Consider the following 24,625-nt stretch of genomic DNA (forward strand, 5'->3'; position numbering starts at 1 on the left):
AGGCTCGGTTATTCTGTAGAACACATTACATGAGCTGTATCATCCAAGAAATACGGTAAGGCGCATATTTTCATATGGGAAGTGCTTCCGGGTCAGCAGAGCCATTAGGAAGGCGATCTAGGGTTTCGTTAGAATAAAGACAATAAACTCAGGACAGATTAATTTACGTGTCTTGTACAAACCGAAGAAAGTATGTCTGAAAACATACTGGATTTTCAGTCACAGCTCGGCAGTGTTATGGAAGTTTTAGTCAAATCGGTTATGTGTGAAGCCACAAAACTTTTTGAAACGGGAGTCTTCCAGCTGAGGGCTAAAATAGCTAATATTAAAGAAGAAAATGAAAATCTGAAATCGAGTCTGATGTCTTTGGGCGGCACGCGCCCGAGCTCGCGGGAGGAGGCTGGAGGCTGCGTAAATTGCGGAAAGTGTGAAGGTGACACTTCGAGTTTTTAATGGGCTTATTTTGTATTAATAAATATGACGCCTGTGACCTTTGCTTCTTTTTGATTAGTAAAATATGATGACTTCGTTCTGTTTCTGAGTCGAAAAGAAATAATTATGGGTAAATTATGTAACAAGTTAACAGTAATTATACATCAGGTTAAGCTAACAAAAACATGTTTTATGACACCGTTTCCGCGAAAGAAAGGATATGAAACCTGTGAACGGCAAGAATAAAATGGAATTGGATTCCAAGTTGAGTTTACTACTAACGTGTGTTAACTGTGTTACGAATTTCGTTGTTGCGTGCTGTGGTGTGTTAACAATGACCATGGATCACTAAATTCTAATTGACTGTGCTATAATAACTTCTGTGCTCAGAAACATGCACTCAGGTCACAGAGAACTGCTCACCAAGGCTGTGTGGTGGTACCACAGCTCCGACCAGGGGGCCGGAGACCATTCCCAAGAAGGAGGAGGTTCCCAGAATAGAGTCTGTGCTTATTAAACAAGAGGTCAGTAACAAGGGAACTAATGCTCACCATATCAGTGGACAGTTTCAGTCTCAATGCATCATTTCTTTTTCAGGAGAGTGACCCTGAGGAGTGCATGTCTGGATTGCCTGTGGTCAGTAAGCAGCTACACGAGACGCCATCTATCAACCGAGATCCAGCCAATGGAACGTCAATGGACAGTGAGGAACATATCGGCTACGTTACATTGCAGTCTGTTGAGGAATAGTTTTAACTGTGATCGTGTCTGGTCTTTGAAGTTCTTAAGGTCTTTTTTGTCAGCAATAGAGGAACATAGAAGCGGGGCATTGGTCAGTAGACAGTCTAACTGGGACTAGTCTAACTAGTCACAATGTGACTAGTTATGACTCTACATTAAATTGCATCATACTGTAATTCACAAATGATCTTTTGGTTACCGATAACAGAGGATTTGGAGAATTGTACTAGCCTAGATATATTCCACTCCTGAAATATCCAAGTGATATTTTGTGAATATTTTGAAGTACCTGTATGGTTAATAGGCACATGATTTTTTTTTTTTAGCCTACCTGTATTTACTTTCAATACGACTTTTTAATGTGTGGTAGCCTCATTACTAATTTTTCATTGTAGAACATTTAATGGACGACTATGATGATGGGGAAGACACACCAGCCACTGTAGGTACAGCAGATGCTGCTACTGAAACAAGGGAGTTCTGGGAGATTCCTAAGACCGAGTCCAGCAATGTGCAAGACATACATGCAGCCCACCAGGCAGAAGCCCAGAACGATACCACAGATAGTAATAAAGAGAGAACCAGTGAGTTCTGGCCTGTGTGCAGTGAGGAGGATAGTCATGCGGCTATCGATGGGCATCGGCTCACTTGGCTGAGTGACTCAGATCTACAGTTTGCCCCCTACATAGAAGAGGATGCCAGGTGTACGACTCTCAGAAGCTTTTCAAGGACTGACGAGGTCTTTGTGGATTTTGTCCCGGCTGGCAGTGTGGCTGAGCTGTCGGCTGTGGGGGCTGTCAATGCAGTAGTGATGGAACGTGACGTGGCCCAACGCAAACCACAATGTCATTTCCACAACCAGCGAGGTGTTGAAGCCCACCAGAGCATTCATACCGAAAAGAAGCCATATTCCTGTATTCAGTGTGGGAAAGTGTGCATCAGCTTGCGAGGGCTCAAGAGACACAATCAGATCCATTTGGGGAAGAAGCTGCACCAGTGCTCGCAGTGCGGGAAGCGCTTTGAGTATCAGTTCAGTCTCGCAAAGCACCAGCTGATTCATTCGAGTGAAAGGATGCACGCCTGCAAGTACTGCGACAAGACCTTCATGTTCAAGTTGGATCTGAACATTCATTTGCGCAAGCACTCGGGAGAGATCTCATATGGCTGCAGAACCTGTGGTAGGCAGTTCAAGCACAAGAGGATGCTGAACCTGCACCTGAAGGAGCATTCTGCGGAGAAGAAGCACCACTGCGCTCACTGTGGTAAGAGCTTCCGGGACCGAGGCAATTTCAAGAGGCACAAGCGAATCCATACTGGCGAGAAGCCATACACCTGCCATCTGTGTGGGAGGTGCTTCACCCAGTCAGCGCATCTCAAAAAACACTACGTCACACATAGGTAGTGGACTTGGCAGTTGTAGACGAACGAAACATTCTGGTCTATATTGTGGATCGTGATTCCAGTCAAAAATATTATGATATTTTGGTTGTATTGCCCAACCCTGGATAGAACCGTAACCTTACATTCTGTAGTTGTTACAAGAACTGTACATAATTTACATAATGCTAATTACATGTTAAAAACATGCAAACTAATGTTTTAAAAATTCTACATTAAATTGCATCATACTGTAATTCATTATTTTAAAATGCATGCTTGCTCTGGGTTTTGGAACTGGATCTGTTTAGTTAATGTACTTTGCTCTGTACTAACCAAGAATAAAAGTATTTTTCTAGTTTATTATATATTATTTGACTCAGTATCAGCTATTTCTTTCTCCTGACATAGGACGTGTGGGGGGGGGGGGGTGTTTGAGTACTACATGAAAAAGGGTAACTATATAGATAGTATATAAAAAAGCAAGACACATAGTTAACATAAGTCATTAAAACTTGTGTACTACCAGAATCATTTTATTAAAGGTGATACGATACAAATAGATAAACACAATAGAATTCAAGCAATAATAGATAACAGGAAAATGTATATGATCTATTATAAAATATAATAGATTTCTACATATAGATCCTGTTAAATATATATCGAAGCATTTAGATGCAGTGCAGGCAGTTGTGTGACTAGAGCTGGCATACACAGCAGGGGGCGATTAGCATTTCTGCATTCGTAATCGGCGGTTTTACAAACACTGGTCTAGGAAGACATTGACGGGGCCTCCCAGCCGCTCTCTCAGATACCCCTCCAGCGTCTCGAGGGGCATACGCCTCACATCGTAGCCCCTGGTGGAATTGCGGGCCTTGGGGTTCACCGGCACAATGTCCTGGGGGCTGAGACGGTCGTTCCGGCCAATGGCGGCGAATGTTGGAAAAGTGTCGTGGAGGGATTCTGGGAGGCTGGATTTGAAGGAGGGGCAGCAGTAGGCTGACCATAGGTACTCAGGCACGGCCACACGGTTGCGAATCCAGCGGGGCCGGACGTAGGGCAGTACCCCGGTCACGATGTACGCCGGTCCAGTGCAGTAAGCGATTAATCTGGCCGCCACCTCATTCTCTAGCACGGCCCACGGGCCAGAATTGGAACCAGCTTTCTGTGGCACTATGTTGGTGAGCGTGAAACTTGCATTTTTGTCCTGATCTTCCTTGTGGTGTGAGTTAGGACTCAGGTGGCCCTTGGTAAACGTGGAGTTCATGTAATCCTGCAGTACAGCCTGGCTCTCCAGAACGTTCTGGTCTGTCATATTTGGAGGAATGGGTTCCATCTCAGGCCGAGCTCTGGAGTTGGCCAGCTGTCAGAAAAGGCACAGGAAAAACTTTCGGTTTTTCTTTTCTCATATTTTTTTCCCCGCAAGTTCCTAGTTTTCTGAAAATACTAAAAATAGTCAGGAAACGAATGGCCAGTCGTAATTCAGTTATGAGGAAATTCTATTAACAAATACACAATGACTCGAAGGACACTTTTTAGTGAAACTTCTTATTACATTGTCATTTAGTAGTCTGTAACTACTTTCAGGTGCCCAGACATTTTAAGTGCATTTACAAAGTGTGCATATTTATTTATTTGCTTATTTATTGCCATACAAAGTATATATGTCACAGAACGTTTGATTTCATGTCTACAGGGGAAACTTTTTAATAATGGCAAACCACTAATACAATTCACAAGTGAAGCAGTCATACAGAGCCTGTGAACTCAGAGGTTACTCAAGGCTCAACTGGCGAAGCTCCTCCACAAGTAACAGACAACGTATCACTCATTATTACTCATTAGTCATTTTCTCACCTGCGGTTCGTACATCCATGCGACTCTATACCTCTTCCTGCCCCCCGAGCTGAACACGTATGCAGAGTAGATCGGGGTCCGCCTCTGCTTGCAGTAGAGGCTTGCAAAATGGTACGTGTTTTCATAACGCTGGCATATCTCCGAATAGCCTGGGCCCCCCAGGCCGCGTGGGGAAGACGCCTTGTGGAAAAACTGAAGGCAGGAGGAGAACGAACCCACCTCAGCCCTGACTCGATGAGCAAGAGTGGCGAGCCCCACAAGCAGGCCTATCATGCAGGAGTGGGACAGCCTGAAATTCTGCATCTTTTGAAATGTGCTCTGCAGTTATACACTCCTTTTGTTAGACCTGAAACAACTGATAAGAATCAAAGTCGAGCAGGTTCTACGAGATCAGATCGCCTCTCTCCCTCTCTTTAGGGCTTATTGGAACTTGATGCTTTTATTCAAGCTTTGCTGCTTCACTGTGACATCACTTCCTCTACTGGGGCAGCACTTCCACATTTGTTAAAAGTTGTGCGATGGAAAATAAGTCTCTTACATCTTCACTTGTGACACAAATGCTGAACAGTGACAATTCACACAACATTGAAACTAAGCAACTGCTAAAAAAAAAAAACTGACCATTGCAAAGAAACCAAATTTAGAAGAACTGAATATTTCAGAACAACACATCAGAACGATGATCATATAAAGTAAAATGTCTACAATTGCGCAATAGTTTAATTGAATCAGGTTTGATGAATGAAAACAGAAACTGAGGTCAAATGATATTTCATTAATCAGGACAATTAAATTGAATTACTTTTGATTGTTCCTGCACTGAACTTGAAATATCTGTTACTGGTTATTGATGGTTTTTTATTTTCCCATGTAGCCAACAACTTAGAAATTTTAATCAGCCATGCCTCCAACGACTGATATGATTTCAATGGAGCATCTCCAGCCTCTCTTGACTGCCTAAGCAATGTACGGAAGAACAGTTACACAGGTGAACAGGCGAAGTGTAATGAAAGCCAACTATTCAATTATACTAAAAATATATTTCTTTCTGGTTTAGCAACAATATGTTGGGGTTGTGGGACAAGAAAAGAAATGTTAAAATATTGGTTTTGCTTAGAATGTATTTTTTTAAATCATTTTGTTTCGTGAGCCCTGCACAAAACTACCTTGTGAATGGATGTTTTTCATTTCTTGCACCATTTCCCTGTGAACCGAAGAGTCTAGACATTGTAGCATGTAAAATCTTAGGTGGTTAGGTGGTAGTTCCCAAAATGCTGGAACCCACAATTGCACCACATTTAGCCACAATAGCCATGCTATTGCTTAGCTAAACTGTAGCTGGAACTCTTGACCATCTGCATGCTTTGTGTATTCAGTTGCAACCATTTGATTGGCTGTTTGGAGGAGCAGACTGTTTGCGTTGACGAGCAGGTGTATCTAACAAACTGCTCATTGAGTAAAATTCCATTTAAACAGTGTGGACATGAAAATAATTTTTAAACTTTATTTAGATGTACATAGGGGTGGCATGGTGGTGCAGTGGTTAGCACTGTTGCCTCGCACCTTTGGGACCCGGGTTCGAGTCTCCGCCTGGGTTACATGTGTGCGGAGTTTGCATGTTCTGCCCATGTCATGGTGGGGTTTCCTCCAGGTACTCCGGTTTCCCCCCACAGTCCAAAAACATGCTGAGGCTAATTGGAGTTGCTAAGTTGCCCGTAGGTGTGCATGTGTGAGTGAATGGTGTTTGAGTGTGGCCCCCCGTCCTGGGTTGTGGCCCCCCATCCTGGGTTGTTCCCTGCCTCCAGATCCCCCGCGACCCAGTAGGATAAGCGGTTTGGACAATGGATGGATGGATGGATAGATGTGCATTATGTATGAGGTCAGGGTTACATTCTCAAAGTCAAGTCAAAATATATTTATTGCTATCTTTAACTGCATGATACACCGCCAACAATTTAAACACGACATACTCAGACATGGATTTAAGACGTACGAAAATGCAACCAAATATATACACACATACACACACATATATACACTCAGTGACAAAAAAAAAACATGTTTGGTACACGTGCAGACGAGCGATGGGTATGTAAATGATTAGATTTGCAAGGAGCTGGCATGTCTAGGCACCAGACACAGATAATTCCTCGTAGACGCATTAGACAGCATTACCGGCATTTGACGGAGTTTGATAGCGATCACATTGTGGGTTTGCATGAGGTCAGGTGGTCATATTGTGCAATTGCCTGGCATGTGGGCCATGCAGATGTCACAGTCGGCCAATGTTGGAACCAATGGACACGTGAGGGAACCCAAACATGTCGAGAAGGTTCTGATCGCCCCAGACAGACCACAACAAGGGAGGTTACTTGTATTGTGCGCTAAGCATTACAGAACCCCATGACACAGGTATTGGACTCTCTACAACACCGCGTCATCCCACACCGTGCCTCCACGACTGGCATCAGCCGGACTACGGGTTCACCATGCCACGTGTAGGCTGTTCAGTGACAGCTGCGTTTGGAGTGGTGCCGTAACCGGGAGGCATGGACCGACGACAAGTGGCATCGCACCATGCTCAGCGATGAATCTCGGTTCTGCATTACCCTGGATGACCGTCGTGGGTGCGTATGCTGGATCTGAGGGGAGAGGACCAATCCTGCCTGCACCCTGGTACAGTCTTTCAACAAGACAACGCCCGTCCACACATGGCACCTGTGTCTATGGACTGCCTGCACCTTTCCCCAATCGAACATGTGTGGGATCAGCTTGGATGTCAACTCAGACCCGATGCCAATCTGCAGGATCTCGAGGGCCAGTTACAACAGCTGTGGGCCGACTTGCTGCCGGAGGGGATGTAACGGCTGTACGACTCCCTTCTGCACCATATCGCCGCATGTATCCAGGCCTCTTGGTGCCACACCCTACTGACATGGGACCAGCAGTGTGCCCATATTGATATTACAGTCATTGCGATACAGTCACATGACCTTTCGCCACGCGCAGGTTAATTTCATTTCCACCGTTCCACCTGGGTGCTTTATTTGTCACTGAGTGAACATACATGCATACACTTATGGAATGTATATGTACATGTGTATATCTGTACAGGGGTCCGATGGACCCCAGGTCATTTCAGTGGCCATCTGGATGCAGTGGTCATTACAGATATTCAGCAGAGAAGGTAGAGTGGTTCTGGCCACTTCTCTGCTGGAGGGACTGGAGTTGTGAGGAATTGCTGGACCCGAACCAGGCTGTGATGCAGTTTGTGGGGATTCTCTCATGGGGCTTGTGTAGAAGGTGGACAGGAAGTGATGCGGCATTCTCATCTGTCTGAAGCACCGCAGGAAGTGAGGTCACTACTCGTCTTGGTCAGAGCAGGACACATGCTAGCTCCAGGAGAGAGTCTCAGTAAAGTACACACCAAGGAATCTGACGCGTTTAGCTCTGCTAACAGCAGAGTCGCCGATCTACAAGGAGTCACGCGTCCACTGGGGTCCTTCTGAAGTCCACGATAATTTCCTTCATCTTATCGACATTAAGCAGAGACTGTCTGCATTATGAAGAGCAGGGGCCCGTGGAAATTACAATAGTTGTAAACAGCATGCAACGTACACAAAACACGATTTAGCAGCATACAAGTAAGCAAAAGAAAATATGGCAAGTATCAAAAGTCCTGTTCGTCCTGCCCTCCATGTGAAAACATAGGAGAAACATTCATCATTCCTGTGAATAACCAATTTGGAAAAGACACATTGAAACGAAGAGGAAGTCGCGAGCTATGTGCGAACCAATCAGAGCTCACTGATGTAGGCGGAGCTACATTTTCACGTTTATGAGCGTCCACACAAACGCGTTTACGGAAAGATCAGTCGTCGGATGGCGAGGATTTTCCCATTTTATGTGGAAAAAATAAGATTCGCGTTAGTGCGGACGTTAGGCTAAATCGGAAGAATTTTTTGCGTTAAATATAAAGTATTAATGCTGACGTACCCTTGAACTCATGTTACCGGGTCAAGCCGAACCCCAAAAAATCCATCCATTTATCTTCTAACCACTTTTCCTGGTCAGAGATGGGAGAACTTTATGTAAAATCAGATTATTTGAGGCTCACTCCCCGAGGCAACAACTTTAAACATTTGGGGAGAATCGAAGGCATGTTCACAGTCCTTGTTTTGGAACATGTTAATAAACGCAGTTGATAAGGCCTATAGTAGTTAAAGTTATGACAGTACATAAAACATAACGTTAGTCTCTAGTTTATATATTACTTTTAGTTAATCTTTTAGTCTGTAATTATCCTTTTGTTCCTTGACTTAGAACCAAAAATATTAATATATCGTCGTGTCTGCCTGTTACTTGCGTTTAATTAACTTGCGTTAAATCGAAATATTGCCTATTGTAACTTAATTCCCACGATCTACAAAAATGCCAGGGTGTGTGCATAGGGGTGCAAAAAGGACTTGTGTGCACAAGCCTCCGCACAATCACTGGCAGCCAAGCCAACTGACACGCTGGTTCACTAACCACACCCAGGACGGCAGGGCAGGTCCGCAGCCCTGCCATGATTTGGTTTGGCACCTGGAGCGACGTGCCAGGGGCCGGAGATGGCTTCCGAAGTCAGGGCTTTGGAAGAGCTGCACAGCGAGTTAACTTGCTCGGTTTGTTTGGATCTTTTCCGCGAACCCGTGATACTGGAGTGCGGACACCACTTCTGCCGTGTCTGCATAACTCGGTGCTGGGACGCCAAGCCCGATGAGAGCCCCACTTGTCCGCAGTGTAGGAAAACGTGCACCTCGAACCTCCGGCCCAATTCGCTGCTGTGCAATGTGGTGGAGAGCGTCAGACGGGCCAGGGCGATGGATACGCGTCCGAGGGTGCAGTCTGTGCCTCAGGGAGACGTGGTCCACAAACCGCCGGGAGCCGCTTCTGGGAGCGATGGAGGGCGTGAATATTGCCAGGAACATGAGGAGAAGCTTAAACTTTTCTGCGAAGACGATCAAGTCGCAATCTGCCTGGTATGCGGCATGTCCAGGGACCACAGGATGCACAATGTGATACCGATAAGCGAGGCGTTTGAGAACTACAAGGTACATTTCACCTGGTCATGCACAGCTGATTCTCCCTCCTGCAAATGTCGGGATCATGAGCTGTTCCTCCTGCTCACGGAGTAAGATTCCATTTAAATAGTGTGGACAGGAAAGCTGTATTTAAACTTTATTTGGATGCATTTCATGTATTAGGTTTATATTTGGTGTGGTTTACATTCTCAAAGTCAAGTCAACATATCTTTATTGCTGTATGGTGTACAGCCAGAAATGTAAACACGACATACCGAGACATGGCTGTAAGACATACAAAACATAAACAAACATTAAAAAAAATATATATATAGTATCACTAACTTCCTCTTTTGAGAAAGTGATTTAAAAAGTTAAAAATAAGTGTGATCGCCCCCTCGAAATAAACATAAATAAAGACTTGCATTGCTAACAAAGTAAAAAAATCTGAAGGACCTTAAAATAATCTTAAGGATTATCGACGTGTGTGTACCACGTACTCTGGTGAGGTTGTGGTTTACTGTTATTTAATGATAATCGGAATATATATCTTAATAATTTTCCCGAAGGAAGACGGGATAACGGATGACAAGTAGGAACAAAAAAAGCTATAGAAACAGATTTTGTTTAATAACTTCAATCAAATGCGCATGTGCTCTGCTTCCTTTCGAGTTCATATCGAAACAAGAATTTAAGGATCAGCACAGATTCAGGGTGCGCGCGGAATTTTTCACCTATTCGTCACTAGTTAGTCTCTACAGCCTCCCACAGGAACACTGCAGATGAGCCGTGTAGTTTCACAAACTGGTTAAAAAAGCTAGAAAAAATAAAAAACCGTGATTACTGAAAGCACCTTGCTGATTAATATGTATTTAAAAATACTAGTTCTTTAGTAGATCATTTTAATGTGCTGACTACGACGTAAGGGCCTTTATCTTGCCTTTGACTTCTCGCAGTAGTTTCCATGCTCCGGATCTCCTCTCAGGTCTCAAAGGAAGCCTGGTGGACTGCAGTAGTATTTTGTGCTTCTGATTCATGATTCCTGTACTCTCTTCTTTCTGTCGATTGTCAGAAACTCTTTTAGTTATTTTGTTTTTATTATTTTTTAGATCCCCTCAAGGCAGCTATAAGGTGACTGGCCAGTGCTTTCACTGTATTATTAACCTCTTCATCTCTGGATTAAAAAAATTATTTATCTGCTTCTTTACTTGGTTTTGTTTTTGAGCCCGTAAGTGAATTTCATAACCCAGCGTTTCCCAGTCCGGTCCTCCAGGACCCACAGACGGTCCACGTTTTTGCTCCCTCTGAGTTCCATGCCAGACAGTACACATTTTTGCTCCCTCCCAGTTCTCTACTGGGAGCCGGGAGCAAAAACATGGACTGTCTGTAAGCTCCCGAGGACCGGATCGGGAAACAGTGTCCTAACATATCAGCCCGCTGGTTAAGAACACGCCAAGGGCCGGGATGCCGTGTGACCCGTCCTGTACCGGTCTCCAGGAGCAGCTGACCGTGGCACTGCAGAGGGTCCATCTGCAGATGGAGCAGGCGGAGCGTTTCCAGGCGCAGACCAACCAGACCATAGTGGCGGTGAAGGTGAGGCGGCCCTCAGTCGTGGGTTCGAGTGGAGAGTATTTGTGTCTCTCTCCTTTTTGGACTTTTTTTATGTATTTATTGCACTTTTTGAGATATGTGGTGGGTCTGTGCTGCTTACAATAGCCATTGCAGTCACTGAAGAGGGTAAAAGGGCACCTGCGGTGACAGGCTTGATGCAGGAAGTTCGGTGATAATTCTCACCAATGGCTGCTTTCCTAGCCAGCTGTGTACAGAGGAAGTGAAAAAGAAAAGTGAGAACAAACTCGCCGGATCTGTCTGCTTTTCCTTGCAACTATAGTGTCCTGAAGTTTATTTACTTCTAACTTTTGGGAAGGATTGGTACCATCTTTGCTGAGTCCAGTTACCACAAACACCGTTTCTGCAACTATCAGTCTCCAAATGAAAAACAGAAACTTATAGCTAGATATCTTTGTTTTCAAATAATTTTCTAAATCAGTTCTGGAGAGGTTGTTCCTAAGCGGAGTGTCACTAATCTGACTGGGTTTCTCTTCATGCCATTGAACTGTGCAGCATAAATATGTTGACTCTGGATGTTTTTTTTATTCTGTTTCCTGCAAACTCCTATCTGCCCCCGAAACAGGAAACCACAAGCCAGTGCTCCGAAATTCCTGTATCATGTGGTTCTATTCGCTCAGCCACCCAGACTTTCCCACAGATATTTTAAACGGCATAAGTGAAGGGTGCCCAATACCCCCGGGCTTGGGGTTTTGCGCCAGCCTTCGTTTCTGCATCTGTTCTCCTCTGGGTACTTGGGCATCTTCCAGGAGTTCAAAAACATGGTTAGGAGACGGCACATTGACTGTAGTCTGTGCCCTGTGATGGACAGGCATTGCCTTTAGGAGGGTCCCTTGCCTCATGCCCTTTGCATCATGGGATACCATGACTCTGTACTAGTTAACCAGTAATAGAAGATGATAAAGTAATAAATAAAGGAATATGTAAAAAGGCTGCAGTATGTTTTTGGTCGGTGCCTGGTATGACAATTCCAGCGAATACATGTATATATCGGTGGGTGGTCTTTGGTGTCATCTGAAATGTCCATAATGTCATTTAGGAGCAGACAGCCGCCCTGGAGGATCAGATTGCACAGGAGTTCCGGCAGCTGCGTGAATTCCTGGACCACGAGGAAGAGGACGTGAAGGGCCGCCTACAGCGCGAGAAGGAGCACAGGATGCAGCGGCTGGCCGAATCCTTGGCGCACGCCGCCGGACAGCTCAGCTCGCTTCAGGCTGCAGAGGAGCAGCTGCACCGCAAACTGCAGCAGGAGGAGAATCCTGCTCTACTGAGGGTGAGGGAAAAGAGACGGAACAGGAAGTGACATAAAGGAAGAGGCGGGGCCAGGGTGACCAATGGGGTACCAGAGGGGGAAGTGACATGGAGGAAGAGGCAGAGAAGGGTTAAGCTGGATTAGGGTGGAGGAAGTCGGGATGAGTCAAAGTGAGTAAAAGCTGGAAGAGAGACAGTGTGACAAAGAGTAAAGGGAACAAAGTCAACAAAGACGACAGAACATTCCACCTTCCCCAGAGTGTTTCCACAAGTTAATATAAGAGAGCAAATTCTTCAGGGAGTTACACCAAGTGCTCTCGACACCGGCTTCCTAACGAGATTACGCTAAAATAAAGCATTTTCACCTATTTATTCTGTTTTGTTAGTAATACTTACTTCTGCATGATTGTAATTTTAAATTCCTGTTGCATATACGCACTTTGAGGAGTAATTAAAGGTTCTCACTTCTTCTTCCCAGGGTATGAGGGATTTCATTCTTAGGTAAGATGTCCTGCTTCCTTTTCTGCATGAATCAAAGCCACTAAGATGCTGCCTGGAGGGAGACTTTGCTCCCATGATGAGATGTGGGCCCTGACGCCGCCCCCAGGTCGGAGCCTGTCTTCCACCCCCCCAAGGAGCTGTCTGTTGACCTGCAGCCCGGGGAGTTTGTGGGGCCGCTGCAGTACAGGGTTTGGAGGAAGATGCGCTCCATCTTGCATCCAGGTATGTTGAGAGAGGCTGAGCAGAAGAGTGAGTCAGTCGGCAGCGGCCTAGTCCCCTGATGTAGCTTGGCGAGTTATAGGTTTTCGACCATATCCAGAAGGTTATGAGGTCAAATCCTGGCTAAGAGTGATCAAGTAACCGTTGGGCTCTTGAGCAAGGCCCTTGACCCAGACTGCTACAAGAATTGGCTGACCCTGCTCGCTGGTTCTCACTTGGGGAAAAAAGTGTTTGTAAATAATTAAATGTAATGGAATATATCCCTACCCTAGATCAATGTTTCCCGATCCGGTCTTTGGGGACCTACAGCCAGTCCACATTTTTGCTCCCTCCCAGGCAGTCCACATTTTGCTCCCTCCTAGCTCCCAGGGTCTCTCAACACCCAATAACAGTGGGTCCCCTGAACAGGAGTTGAGAACCGGTTTTATTATTGGCTGATCGAGAGCTCATCCCAAAAGCCTGCACCCACACTGGCCCTCCCTGGAACAGATACCCCACCCCTGTTTTAGATGACTAAAAAGCTAGCCACAAGAGCCTCAACCAGACAGTGACATCATTTTCTTATAGCACAAGAAACATTCCCAAAGATTTTAATTTGGTATCACTACTGGCACCTAGATACGAAGGCGGTGACCCTGGACCCAGACACCGCTTACCCGCGTCTGATGGTGTCCGCCTGCCGCACCCGCGTAAGCGTAGGCGAGATCCAGCCGAATCTCCCCGACAATCCGGAGAGGTTCACCCGCTACAACATCGTGCTGGGCTCCGAAGGCTTCGTCTCCGGGAGGCACTACTGGGAGGTGGAGGTCGGGGAGAAGACAGCCTGGGGCCTGGGGGTGGCCGCCGAGTCCGTCAACCGGAAGGAGGAGATCAACCTGTGCCCCGAGGACGGCTTCTGGACGCTGGTGCTCCGCAACGGGGACGAGTACGAGGCCTGCACCTCCATGGAGAACCTGCTCAGGCTGCCCAGGCAGCCTCAGAGCATCGGCATCTACCTGGACTACCCCCGTGGACTGGTCTCCTTCTACGATGCCAGAGACATGAGCCATATCTTCACCTTTACAGACACCTTCAAGGAAAAGGTGTACCCCTACTTTAACCCCTGGCCAATCATGAATGGGAGAAACAGGGAGCCGCTGGTTATAGTCACCCTGCCACCTTAACATAGAGTCCCGCGTGGAGAAGCAAAGGGGCAGCCAGACCAGTGAGTAAGAGAAACAGCTCCACAGACCCGCGGCAGTATGGAGAACTCGAGGCTCGCAGATGTCTACTCTACTACGCCCCCTGGTGGACCTTTTTTTCCCCTCAGAAAATCACAAATCTTTCGATTTTCAGATTGCTTTATTTAGTGGTTCTGTGTGTCAATGTGTGATTAATTTACTGGGCCAGAAACAACAGCCGAGTGTCGTCCTTAACCTCTGGCTTTATAAGCTGTATTCTGTTTTTTCCCCCAACATTTTGTTATTTTCTTTGACCTCGTATTTCGCAAAAATTCTAAAATGTTGTATTCTGTCTACTTTATAGGATGAATAGACACCGGTCTCTTGTTTTCCTTTTCGATGTCTGGCCTCTGTAACTGATAATTGGGGGTTAAGTGGGTGATGCTTTGGTGGTCACTACAATATAAAACAAATTAAAACACACACACACATAATATATGTAAATACCTTGGTGAAAATGTGTATGAATGCGGCCCTCTGCAGCCATTGAACTAAGCATGGGACATTTGTGGTCAATCTTCTTAATTCTTCCATCTCTGTATCCGCTATTAGGGAGACCTTGGAAATAGTGACAGGGAAACAAATTCAACGTCTTAAAACGTTTCTGTTTCCACGTGTTACTACTGCAGCTCTTCTGACACCTAGTGGAAATATGATACATTGCAGCCTGTTCCTGGTCAGCGGAAGCTGTCTGTCTTGCCCAGTAGTAAAGATCTATGAGTTAATAAACAATGACTTTGCATTTGCCTGTGGCTTAATGTTGCCAAAGATCACAGCCAAAGATTCAGCTGTTAAAAGGGGCAAAAGGAGTAGAAACAGATTCAGAAATGTATCCTGTAACCAACCAGAATGGTTGGGGGGTAAATTTAGGCCATTAACAACAATGCCTGACCAACAAATTGAGTGAGAGCAGGCACTTAAATACTCACAAAGCATCAGGGCAAACAGGGGACAGCTGTTACTTGTAATCAACTAACAGTGAATACAGATTAACTAGAAACAGGTGGGGTGGATTACAATGAACTGTAACCATGAAGCACTGAAAGCTAACAACACTAGGAAGAGCTAAGAACGAAGTGACTCGCAAACATAATAAAACAAGGAACAGAGACAATAAACCAAAACAGGAGCATGAGGATAAAGCATAAAAAACCAAAAGCCTTAATAAGGATAAACTAAAACCCAGAAATAAACAAATGGAGAGGCAGGCTAAAAGCCAATCAACCCATGAGCTCTGTGGGGGTCTGGGGGAACAAGGAAAAACATAGAAAGACTAAAGGGCTAAGGAACGGGGGAAACAGGATGAACAGCAACACCTGCAGGCCAAATGCGGAAGAGGCACAAAAGGCAGGGTAAGTCAGTACAGACCCTGACAATTTATCTTCCTGCTGTTTTGTCTATCAATTAATATTATCCTTTGTAAGTAACAAATGCTCCTATCAGACACTTTATATGCAGAAGATGGAAAAAAATGTGTGAACTAGAAGGAGAAATGAAAAGTGACTGACACTCAAAGAAAATGTGTCATTTAATCATAAATACTGCGCAATAAACAATAACTTACATGTTTGATTCAGCTGCAATCATCAATTAATAGACACATTTTTTAAGATGATGTAACAGTCAGGGCACATTTCAGTAAGTGTGACACAGCTGATGTCACTGTGAGAGACACGAGAGACGCTTTGCATGCAGAGGATCATTTGCATCAGTGTTACACACTTCAGTGCCCTGGCAGTGTTTATTAGTCCTGTGTGTTTAGCTCTTCATGACTGACGGTCGGGTCTCATCGCCGTGGAGATAAAGGCAAACATGAGCTTCATCATCATCATCTTCCTCTGGACGCTCGTCTTCTGCAGTCAGGGTAGGAGGCGGCTTCTTACTGCTCACTTATAACACATTGATCACACTGCAGCAGAACTTTTCAATCATTATTCTCTAATGCTGGTACAATTACTTGTTTTTATTCCTTTATTCTTTGGTTTGGTTGGTTTCAGGAACCACAGGGCAAAAGACAGTGACTCAGACTCCACCAGTGAAATCTGCTGTCCCAGGCATCACAATTACCATGAACTGTAAAACCAGCACTTCCAGTGGGCTTGGTAATGATGTATCCTGGTACCAGGTTAAACCCGGAGAAGCTCCTAAGCTCCTAGTATATAAAGCAAGCACCCTCAACTCTGGGATTCCAGCGAGGTTCAGTGGATCTGGATCTGGGACTGACTTCACTCTACAGATCAGTGACGTCCAGCCTGACGATGCCGCTGATTACTACTGTTTGGCTTATTACACTGGTCCAATGCTCACACAGTGATAGAGAGCCGTACAAAAACCTGCCCCAGTCTCAGTTCCTGCTCCGCTGCCCTCAGATCTTCTGCTGTCTCTTTGAAACAGCTGCTGTGCTGATTAAATGGACTTTACTAACTCATCTGTAATTAACAACAAACACTTAGATCCCCATAAAAAAAATAATATAATATAATATAACATAATATAAAAAATTATATAAAACAGCTAACTTTTTTTGGGGGACACATTTTTCAGCTCAAACACTATCTATCACATGATGAAACATGCCTAACATGTAACAGAACTCATACACTTATGTACATTTGCACCTGTAAAGTTTTTCTATACTCATGTATCACAGTTGTTCTAACATCCGATTGACAACATGATGGCAGAAAGTGCTTCACTTACATAAACAAGAAAAGAGCAATAATTTAATCTGGCTTTGAGACTGGGGGGGGGGGTGTGGATGTTCCAGCTGGAGGAGGGGGGGGTTCAGCTGAGGAGCCCCTACACTCCCCAGTAACCGGTCACTGGTTGTTTAAGGTATAAAACAGGCTGATTTTGTATGAGGAGAGAGAGAAACTGGACGCTACCGTCCAGCGCAGAGTCTCCCTGATGCAGTGTACTGCTTTGTTTGATCTGTTTGCCAGGTCTGCTGTGTCCTTATGGTGTAAATAAATATTAATAAATATGAAAAAATCCACCCTTCAGTCCTCGTGCCACATTCAGTTCTGTTGCTGTCCTAACAGATTCTAATCTCATACTGGCCATCAATTTCTCTGGAGAATGATTCAAAACGATTCAAAACGATTCAAAACGATTCAAAATGATTGACAATGATTCAAAATGATTCAAAATGATTCACAATGCTTCAAAATGATTCAAAAAGTAAATTTAGTGATTATATTAACAAGGTGATATGAAAGAATTAGACCCTGTATTGGTATCTTTTACCATATTGAAAAAAAATGACAAACAGATAAACAGTATTTTATAAAAATCTTACCCAACTATCGGTTATTTGCTGGAGAAGCTCATGGCTGCCTTTCCCCACCATAAGGAGACGCCTTGCAGGACCTCACAGCTGCTGAGACACACGAGAGTGACAGGTGCCTGCTGGCTCCCACAGGGACACTGCATGGAACATCGCGGGCGTCAGCACTGCACACGTCACTGACGTTTCCTGCCTGATGTGTTTATAACCCCCCAGGTTTAACTCTTCATGTCACAGTCGGGTCTCACTGGCACAGAGACACAGGGAACCATGAGCTTCATCACCATCATCATCTCAGCGCTCGTCTTCTGCACTCAGGGTGAGAGTCCAGGGGAGGCTGCGGCTGAAACTCATGCAGCAAACAGAGTCATTTATCTCTCTGTTCCATAACTTATATTTATTTTGTCTTATAATAATTTCTTAATTTCTTATGACTGTTTCCTTTTGTTCATTGTATTAGGATCCAGAGGCCAGATCACAGTGACTCAGACTCCCCCAGTGAAATCTGCTCTCCCAGGCAGTGCAGTGACTCTGAGCTGTAAAACCAGCACTTCCAGTGGGCTGGGTGGGGCTTTGTCCTGGTACCAGGTTAAACCTGGAGAGGCTCCAAAGCTTTTAATATATGGCATAAACAATCGATACACTGGGATTCCAGCGAGGTTCAGTGGATCTGGATCTGGGACTGACTTCACTCTACAGATCAATGATGTCCAACCAGACGATGCAGCTGTTTACTACTGTTTTGCTTGGTATGATTTTCCAGACCTCACACAGTGATAGAGAGCCGTACAAAAACCTCCCCCAGTCTCAGTTCCTGCTCTGCTCCCCTCACAACTGGTCTGCGAAACAGCTGCTGTACTGATTAAAAGACCTGTTGAGCATTGTTTACTTAAGAGATTTTTTTTATTAAAACATCATATCCCAGATATCAGAGTAGAACTAAAAATCTTCTCTTCCATCAGTTTTTAAATCCTTGAACTCATACGTTCAGTAACGAGTCATGTGCCCTTGAAAATACCTTTGCACACAATTTAATACAAAAACATTTAGGGAGTGGCGAGTGCTGCAGTGAACTAAACCTCTTCACTTCTGATTGGAAGGTTGTTAGTTCAAGTCCAGCTTCAGCAGAAGAGTCACATGTCATTGGCCCTGAAAGCAAGACCTTTAACCCCCATCTCCATGGGCGCCGCTGTAGGTGGCTGCTCTACGCTGTCAAGCTTCTCTCACCTACATGTGTGCCTGTGTGTCATGGTGAGCAGGATGGGGTCGGCGAGAAGAGAATTACCCCACGGGGGCCAATATAGTGTCATTACAAGAAAAAACAATCAATAATGGTTTTAGAACCTACACAACAATTTTCCAGGAAGTTCTGACAATTTGTATTTAAATATTGCTGTTCCTATTAATCAAGTCTCATTAAAAATACACTATATTGCCAAAAGTATTGGGACACCCGTCCAAATCAATGAATTCAGATTGAATCGCTTCCATAGCCACAAGTGTATAAAAGCAAGCACCTAGGCATGCAGACTGCTTCTACTAACATTTGTGAAAGAATGTGTCGCTCTCAGGAGCTCAATGAATTCAAGCATGGTACCGTGATAGGATGCCACCTGTGCAATAAGCCCATTTGTGGAATTTCCTCACTACTAAACAATTGTTGGTTTGATTGCAAGCTCAAAATGGTCAGAAACAAAGAACTTTCTTCTGAAACTGTTTATTAGGTGTTTATGGATTATGGTGTGGGATTGTTTTTCAGGGGTTGGGCTTGGCCCCTTAGTTCCAGTGAAAGGAACTCTTAATGCTGCAGGATTCAAAGCCATTTTGGACAATTTCATGCTCCCAACTTTGTTTGAATAGTTTGGGGATGGCCACTTCCTGTTCTAATATGACTGCACACCAGTGCACAATGCAAGGTCCATAAGGACATGGATGAGCGAGTCTGGTGTGGAGGAACTTGACTGGCCTGCACAGAGCCCTGACCTCAACCCGACAGAACATCTTTGGGATGAATTAGAGTGGAGCCTGAGATCCAGGCCTTCTCATCCAACATCAGTGCCTGACCTCACAAATGCTCTCCTGGAAGAACGGTCAAAAATTCCCATAAACATTCCTAAACCTTGTGGACAGCCTCCCCAGAAGAGTTCAAGCTGTTATAGCTACAAAGGGTGGGCCGACTCCATATTAAAGCTTATATATTAAGAATGGAATGTCATTAAAGTTCATGTGTGTGTAAAGGCAGGTGTCCCAATACTTTTGGCAATATAGTGCAGTACAATCCAACAATTGAATTTATCATTAAATCATTTTAAACTTCAATTTAAGTAATAAACATTGTACATATTAGGATTACAGTTAAAGGATTAATTATGATAAATGCAAAATACTTTAAATCCAATGGCCTCTCGTTTTTAGAGAAAAAAGATTAAACTTAATCATGAATACTGTCCAGTTAACAATTATTGGTATCACTTTACAATTAGGCCACCTTTTGCCACTTATAAATGGTAGTTACTTATTAATGAAAAGAAAACTTGTCATAACTTGTTCATAATTGTCTATTAGTGATTTACAAAGTGTTACAACCTAATTAATAACTGGATTATAAACCATTCATAAACCCTTTATAAGGGTAGCCTTATTGTTAAGTGATATCAAATTATTTAAAGTTTAATCCAGCAGCAATAATCAATTAATAGATACGTTTTATAAGATACAGCCACAGTCAGGGCACATTTCAGTGAGTGTGACACAGCTGATGTCACTGTGAGAGACACGAGAGACACTTTGCATGCAGAGGATCATTTGCATCAGTGTTACACACTTCAGTGCCCTGGCAGTGTTTATTAGTCCTGTGTGTTTAGCTCTTCATGACTGACAGTCGGGTCTCATCGTCGTGGAGATAAAGGCAAACATGAGCTTCATCATCATCATCTTCCTCTGGACGCTCGTCTTCTGCAGTCAGGGTAGGAGGCGGCTTCTTACTGCTCACTTATAACACATTTATCACACTGCAGCAGAACTTTTCAATCATTATTCTCTAATGCTGATACAATGACTTGTTTTTATTCCTTTATTCTTTGGTTTGGTTGGTTTCAGGATCCAGAGGGCAAAAGACAGTGACTCAGATTCCACCAGTGAAATCTGCTCTCCCAGGCAGCCCAGTGACCCTGAGCTGTAAAACAGGCACTTCCAGTAACCTGGGCGATGATGTATCCTGGTACCAGATCAAACCTGGAGAAGCTCCTAAGCTCCTAGTATATAAAGCAAGAACCCTCCACACTGGGATTCCAGCGAGGTTCAGTGGATCTGGATCTGGGACTGACTTCACTCTACAGATCAGTGACGTCCAGCCTGATGATGCCGCTGATTACCATTGTTTGGCTTACTTTGATAATACAAACCGTACACAGTGATACGAAGTCATACAAAAACCTCCCAAAGTCTCACTGCACCTACACATGCTCCACTGGTCTGAAACGTCCGCTCTCTCAGGCATCACAGTTACCCTGAACTGTAAAACCAGCACTTCAAGCAATCTAGGAAATCATGTATACTGGTACCAGCTCAAACCTCCAGGCACATAATGTTTTATTAGATAAAATAAGCTATTGTGAAACGGGGACTGCAGTGAGGTTCAGTGGATCTGGATCTGGGACTGACTTCACTGAACAGATCAGTAACGTCCAGCCTGACGATGCAGCTGATTACTACTGTTTGACTGACTTTGGTCATTCAAACTGCACATAACATATTGATATGGAAATTTATAAAACCTCCCCGAGTTTCCAACTTTGAGGAAAATACAAAGGATTCCATTTCATTGTGGAGGTTACAGTCGTCTCTGCTGGTGCTTGTTTCCTCTTAGAAAGGATGTTCTTCTCCTTTGAGACCTTTCATCTCCTACATCTTTCAGCCTGAAGTAAGTCAGATGTTTTATTATCTTTTTTATTAAAACTGTTTTAGAAAGCTTTATAATTAAAATTAATAATTTAAAATTTTATTCTTATGATAAACGTGTATTTGCCTCACAGAAAGAAAAGAAGATAAATATTGAGGAGAGTATTAGAATGTCAGACAGAGGGACAATCACACACGTTCATATAAATGTGAGACACAGAGGGACAGTCACACATGTTCACGTGAATGTGAGACAGAGATACAGTCACGCATGTTGATGTGGTCATATCATTTGATATAATGTGAAACGACAATCAGACATGTTCACATGTATGTGAGAAATGAGGGACATTCATGTACATTCATGTGAATGTGAGACGTAGGAGGACAGTCACGTATGTCCACAGGAACAGGCATAAAACTGCTTGAGTGAAGGTGGTGAGGTTTTTGTACAGCCACTAAACGGGGCTGAAACACTGTGCTCATCTTCGGCGGTGGCACGAGGCTTGATGTTGGAAGTAAGTATCCACTCTATTTACCGTAATGTTACCATATCCTGTATCTGTTCCAAAAGTAAGAAAGCACCCAAAAAATAATTTTCTCATCTTCACAACAAATTTGTTAGACCGTGTTATTTCAATGCTGATCTATGTACAGCTAAGTGAAACACTTCAATATATGCCGAATTTTGTAATAAATAAGTATAATGTAATGAATTACTAGGCTAACAAAAATGAAAGCCAAAATATGTATAAAATGTTTTCTAATTGTGATTATATTACGTTAATCGGCTCAACTATTCATTAAGTCTACTACTGTATGTCACACAATATATCTATTATAAGTCTATAATATATTATCTTAGTAAATGTCAAAAGTGCAGGGTTATCACTTATTATATTCTGTATTTTTTACGTAAATACGTAATTAAGAGTCGTTCGACTGGATTCACAATCTGCGTTTAAACTTGCTTTTATTTGATATAATTTTTTTGTGTTTCTATGTTTTTCTGCAGTTGTAAACGTAAATTCACTCGAGAAATCTTTTTAAATATCAGAGCGATAACTTTAATGTAGCAAACTAATATAATGAATTTTAATATCCGGGAATCATACGAACATGCACAGCATACATACTTTATAAAGTCCAAACACTGTCTCGCTTTTTTGTGCAGCTTTTCTTTTACGAATTTACTATGAAAACGCAAAATACGTTTAATAAACGTAATTAATTAGTTTTGCACCTTTACCGCAACATATTATACTATCATTTATCTATTTTAAAAAATAAATAGACTGCACTGAGCTGTCAGGTAAGTCAAAATTCAAGTTAATAGGTTAATTGCAAGCAAATGTACTATTGGCGTATTAATATTTATTACGAATATCTGTAGCGATATGCGAACGTGACTAAATGTTTATTAACGTCGTTGCTTTTCCGATTACTTTTATAACTAATTTTTTTAAACCTTAATTCATTTTAACTAATACTTGTTCTAAGCGCTTGAACACTCTGATCTCTCCCGAATTAATAATAAAACTAGATGTAAGTATTATTTTATTTAAAATCAGTGGTTAAATGCGATGGAAATATTATTCACACGTCGTATAGAACTCGGAGTTCAGCGGAACCTAAACCGTTTTCAGGCCCAGCATCGAAAACCATAAATACAGAGCAAAAAAGGACATTCCTGTTTGTGAATGTAACGAGGTTGTTTCCATTTCACAGTTACTCAAATGTTTTATATATACATATAGTTTATTCGAATTCTGATTAGAAATGGCTTGGCACTTATCAGCTGCCTGTTAAGACAGTAAGTCTAGTTCATACTCCTTCTGTCCATTTGCTGTTAACCTCCTTCACGTGAATTATTCTGTCTCCCCAGAAACCACAACCCCGACCCTCACAGTGCTGCCCCCTTCTGGCGAGGAGCTCTCCAGCAAGCAAAAAGCCTCGCTGGTTTGTTTGGCCAACGGCGGCTTCCCCTCCAGCTGGGCGCTGAGCTGGAAAGTGGATGGAGCGTCCAAGAGCTCCTCCGTGGCGAGCAGCACCGGGCTGCTCCAGAGGGGCGGCCTTTACGGCTGGAGCAGCACGCTGACGCTGACCGAGCAGGAGTGGAACTCGGCAAAGGAGGTGACCTGCGAGGCCACCGCAGACGGCCAGTCCGCGAAGCCAAGCACGCTGAGGAAGAGCGACTGTCTGGGGTGACCGTACGAGCCCTGACTTACTGCCTGTCATTTATTAATACCGACAAGTCGGCTTCTCCTGTAGCTTGTGGTAGCTGCTTTGCTCGAAGTTGTGTGTTAATCTCATACTTTATACAGTCTGTGTCTGTCTTGTTATTCCGTGTGAGTTATGTAATCTGCATGCGACGCCTTGTAGTGTTTTAAAAATGTGATGCTTTCAGCTTTGACAGAAGGAAAATAAAGACTTATCTGCCATTACCACAGTCGTTTTGGTTTTACTGCCCTAACATGACATTGAATATATTTCCACAATCCAGCTTCACTGAAGCAATGAATGAGTAATTATAAAAGCAGACAATGCAATTACAGAAAAATGTGTCCGCTCCTCTGTAAAGTAGTTCGCTCTTCTGAGTGATAAAACCACGTAAAGGTGCCTCCCTCCCCAGTAAATGGGAAATAAAGCAACAAACTCAACAAACCCCATTAGCATCACTCTAGGATCCTTCCCAGTGGTCCATGGTCTCCCACATATCACCCATTCCCTGGGAGGCCCCCGGGGCCACATTCCTTATTGGAGAAGGTGGGGTCAGATTGCGATGTCCTGCTGGAGTCGGAGGGGGTATAGGCTTCGCTGCGGGTTCCTTCTGGTTCTGGTGTGGTTCATCCACCGCCGCTGGTCCTCCTCAGTGCCCAGAGGTCAGCTCCTGAAGCCTCAAAGCCGTCCACAGCAGTAATCCTGCCACGCGACTCAGATCCAGCCAGACTGCCCTCGGCAGGTAGACCTGCAGCAGCCCGCGTCTCTGTACACAAGGCCTCATGGACTACCTAGAGGCCCTATATTTCTGCTGTGGGTTCCTGGGTTTTTGTCCTGCTTTCCCTCCAGATCACAGCCTTTCCCCTTCCTCAGCCAGTCCCCGTCTCAAGTTCCTTCCAGTAGAACTGTTCCTGTGGTCCACCGTC

At 44.0% G+C, this 24,625-nt stretch overlaps 3 protein-coding genes and 1 gene segment (V, D, J or C); 3 read left to right on the plus strand and 1 right to left on the minus strand.

The window, feature by feature from the left end:
* Nucleotides 1–86: 86 nt before the first annotated feature.
* LOC125704687 (zinc finger protein 287-like) lies at nt 87–2,918 on the plus strand. The gene is made up of 4 exons (XM_048970618.1): nt 87–433; nt 823–956; nt 1,030–1,135; nt 1,569–2,918. Exons 1-4 carry the CDS (start codon nt 193–195, stop codon nt 2,573–2,575), a joined length of 1,488 nt encoding a protein of 495 aa, XP_048826575.1. The 5' UTR covers nt 87–192; the 3' UTR covers nt 2,576–2,918.
* A 147-nt stretch (nt 2,919–3,065) lies between these two features.
* On the minus strand, nt 3,066–4,873 carry LOC125704703 (endonuclease domain-containing 1 protein-like). The gene is made up of 2 exons (XM_048970658.1): nt 4,411–4,873; nt 3,066–3,916 (listed from the first exon to the last, which is right to left on the minus strand). Exons 1-2 carry the CDS (start codon nt 4,711–4,713, stop codon nt 3,311–3,313), a joined length of 909 nt encoding a protein of 302 aa, XP_048826615.1. The 5' UTR covers nt 4,714–4,873; the 3' UTR covers nt 3,066–3,310.
* A 3,985-nt stretch (nt 4,874–8,858) lies between these two features.
* LOC125704686 (E3 ubiquitin-protein ligase TRIM39-like) lies at nt 8,859–15,035 on the plus strand. The gene is made up of 6 exons (XM_048970616.1): nt 8,859–9,503; nt 10,971–11,066; nt 12,142–12,375; nt 12,832–12,854; nt 12,961–13,076; nt 13,692–15,035. Exons 1-6 carry the CDS (start codon nt 9,021–9,023, stop codon nt 14,234–14,236), a joined length of 1,497 nt encoding a protein of 498 aa, XP_048826573.1. The 5' UTR covers nt 8,859–9,020; the 3' UTR covers nt 14,237–15,035.
* A 1,022-nt stretch (nt 15,036–16,057) lies between these two features.
* On the plus strand, nt 16,058–23,923 carry LOC125704706 (Ig kappa chain V-III region MOPC 63-like). The segment is given in 4 exon segments: nt 16,058–16,157; nt 16,291–16,600; nt 21,966–21,997; nt 23,365–23,923. Coding segments are annotated over 4 exon segments (717 nt in total).
* The last annotated feature ends 702 nt before the right edge of the window (nt 23,924–24,625 follow it).

This window comes from Brienomyrus brachyistius, chromosome 12 (assembly GCF_023856365.1).
Source record: "Brienomyrus brachyistius isolate T26 chromosome 12, BBRACH_0.4, whole genome shotgun sequence".
Taxonomy (NCBI): Eukaryota; Metazoa; Chordata; class Actinopteri; order Osteoglossiformes; family Mormyridae; genus Brienomyrus; species Brienomyrus brachyistius.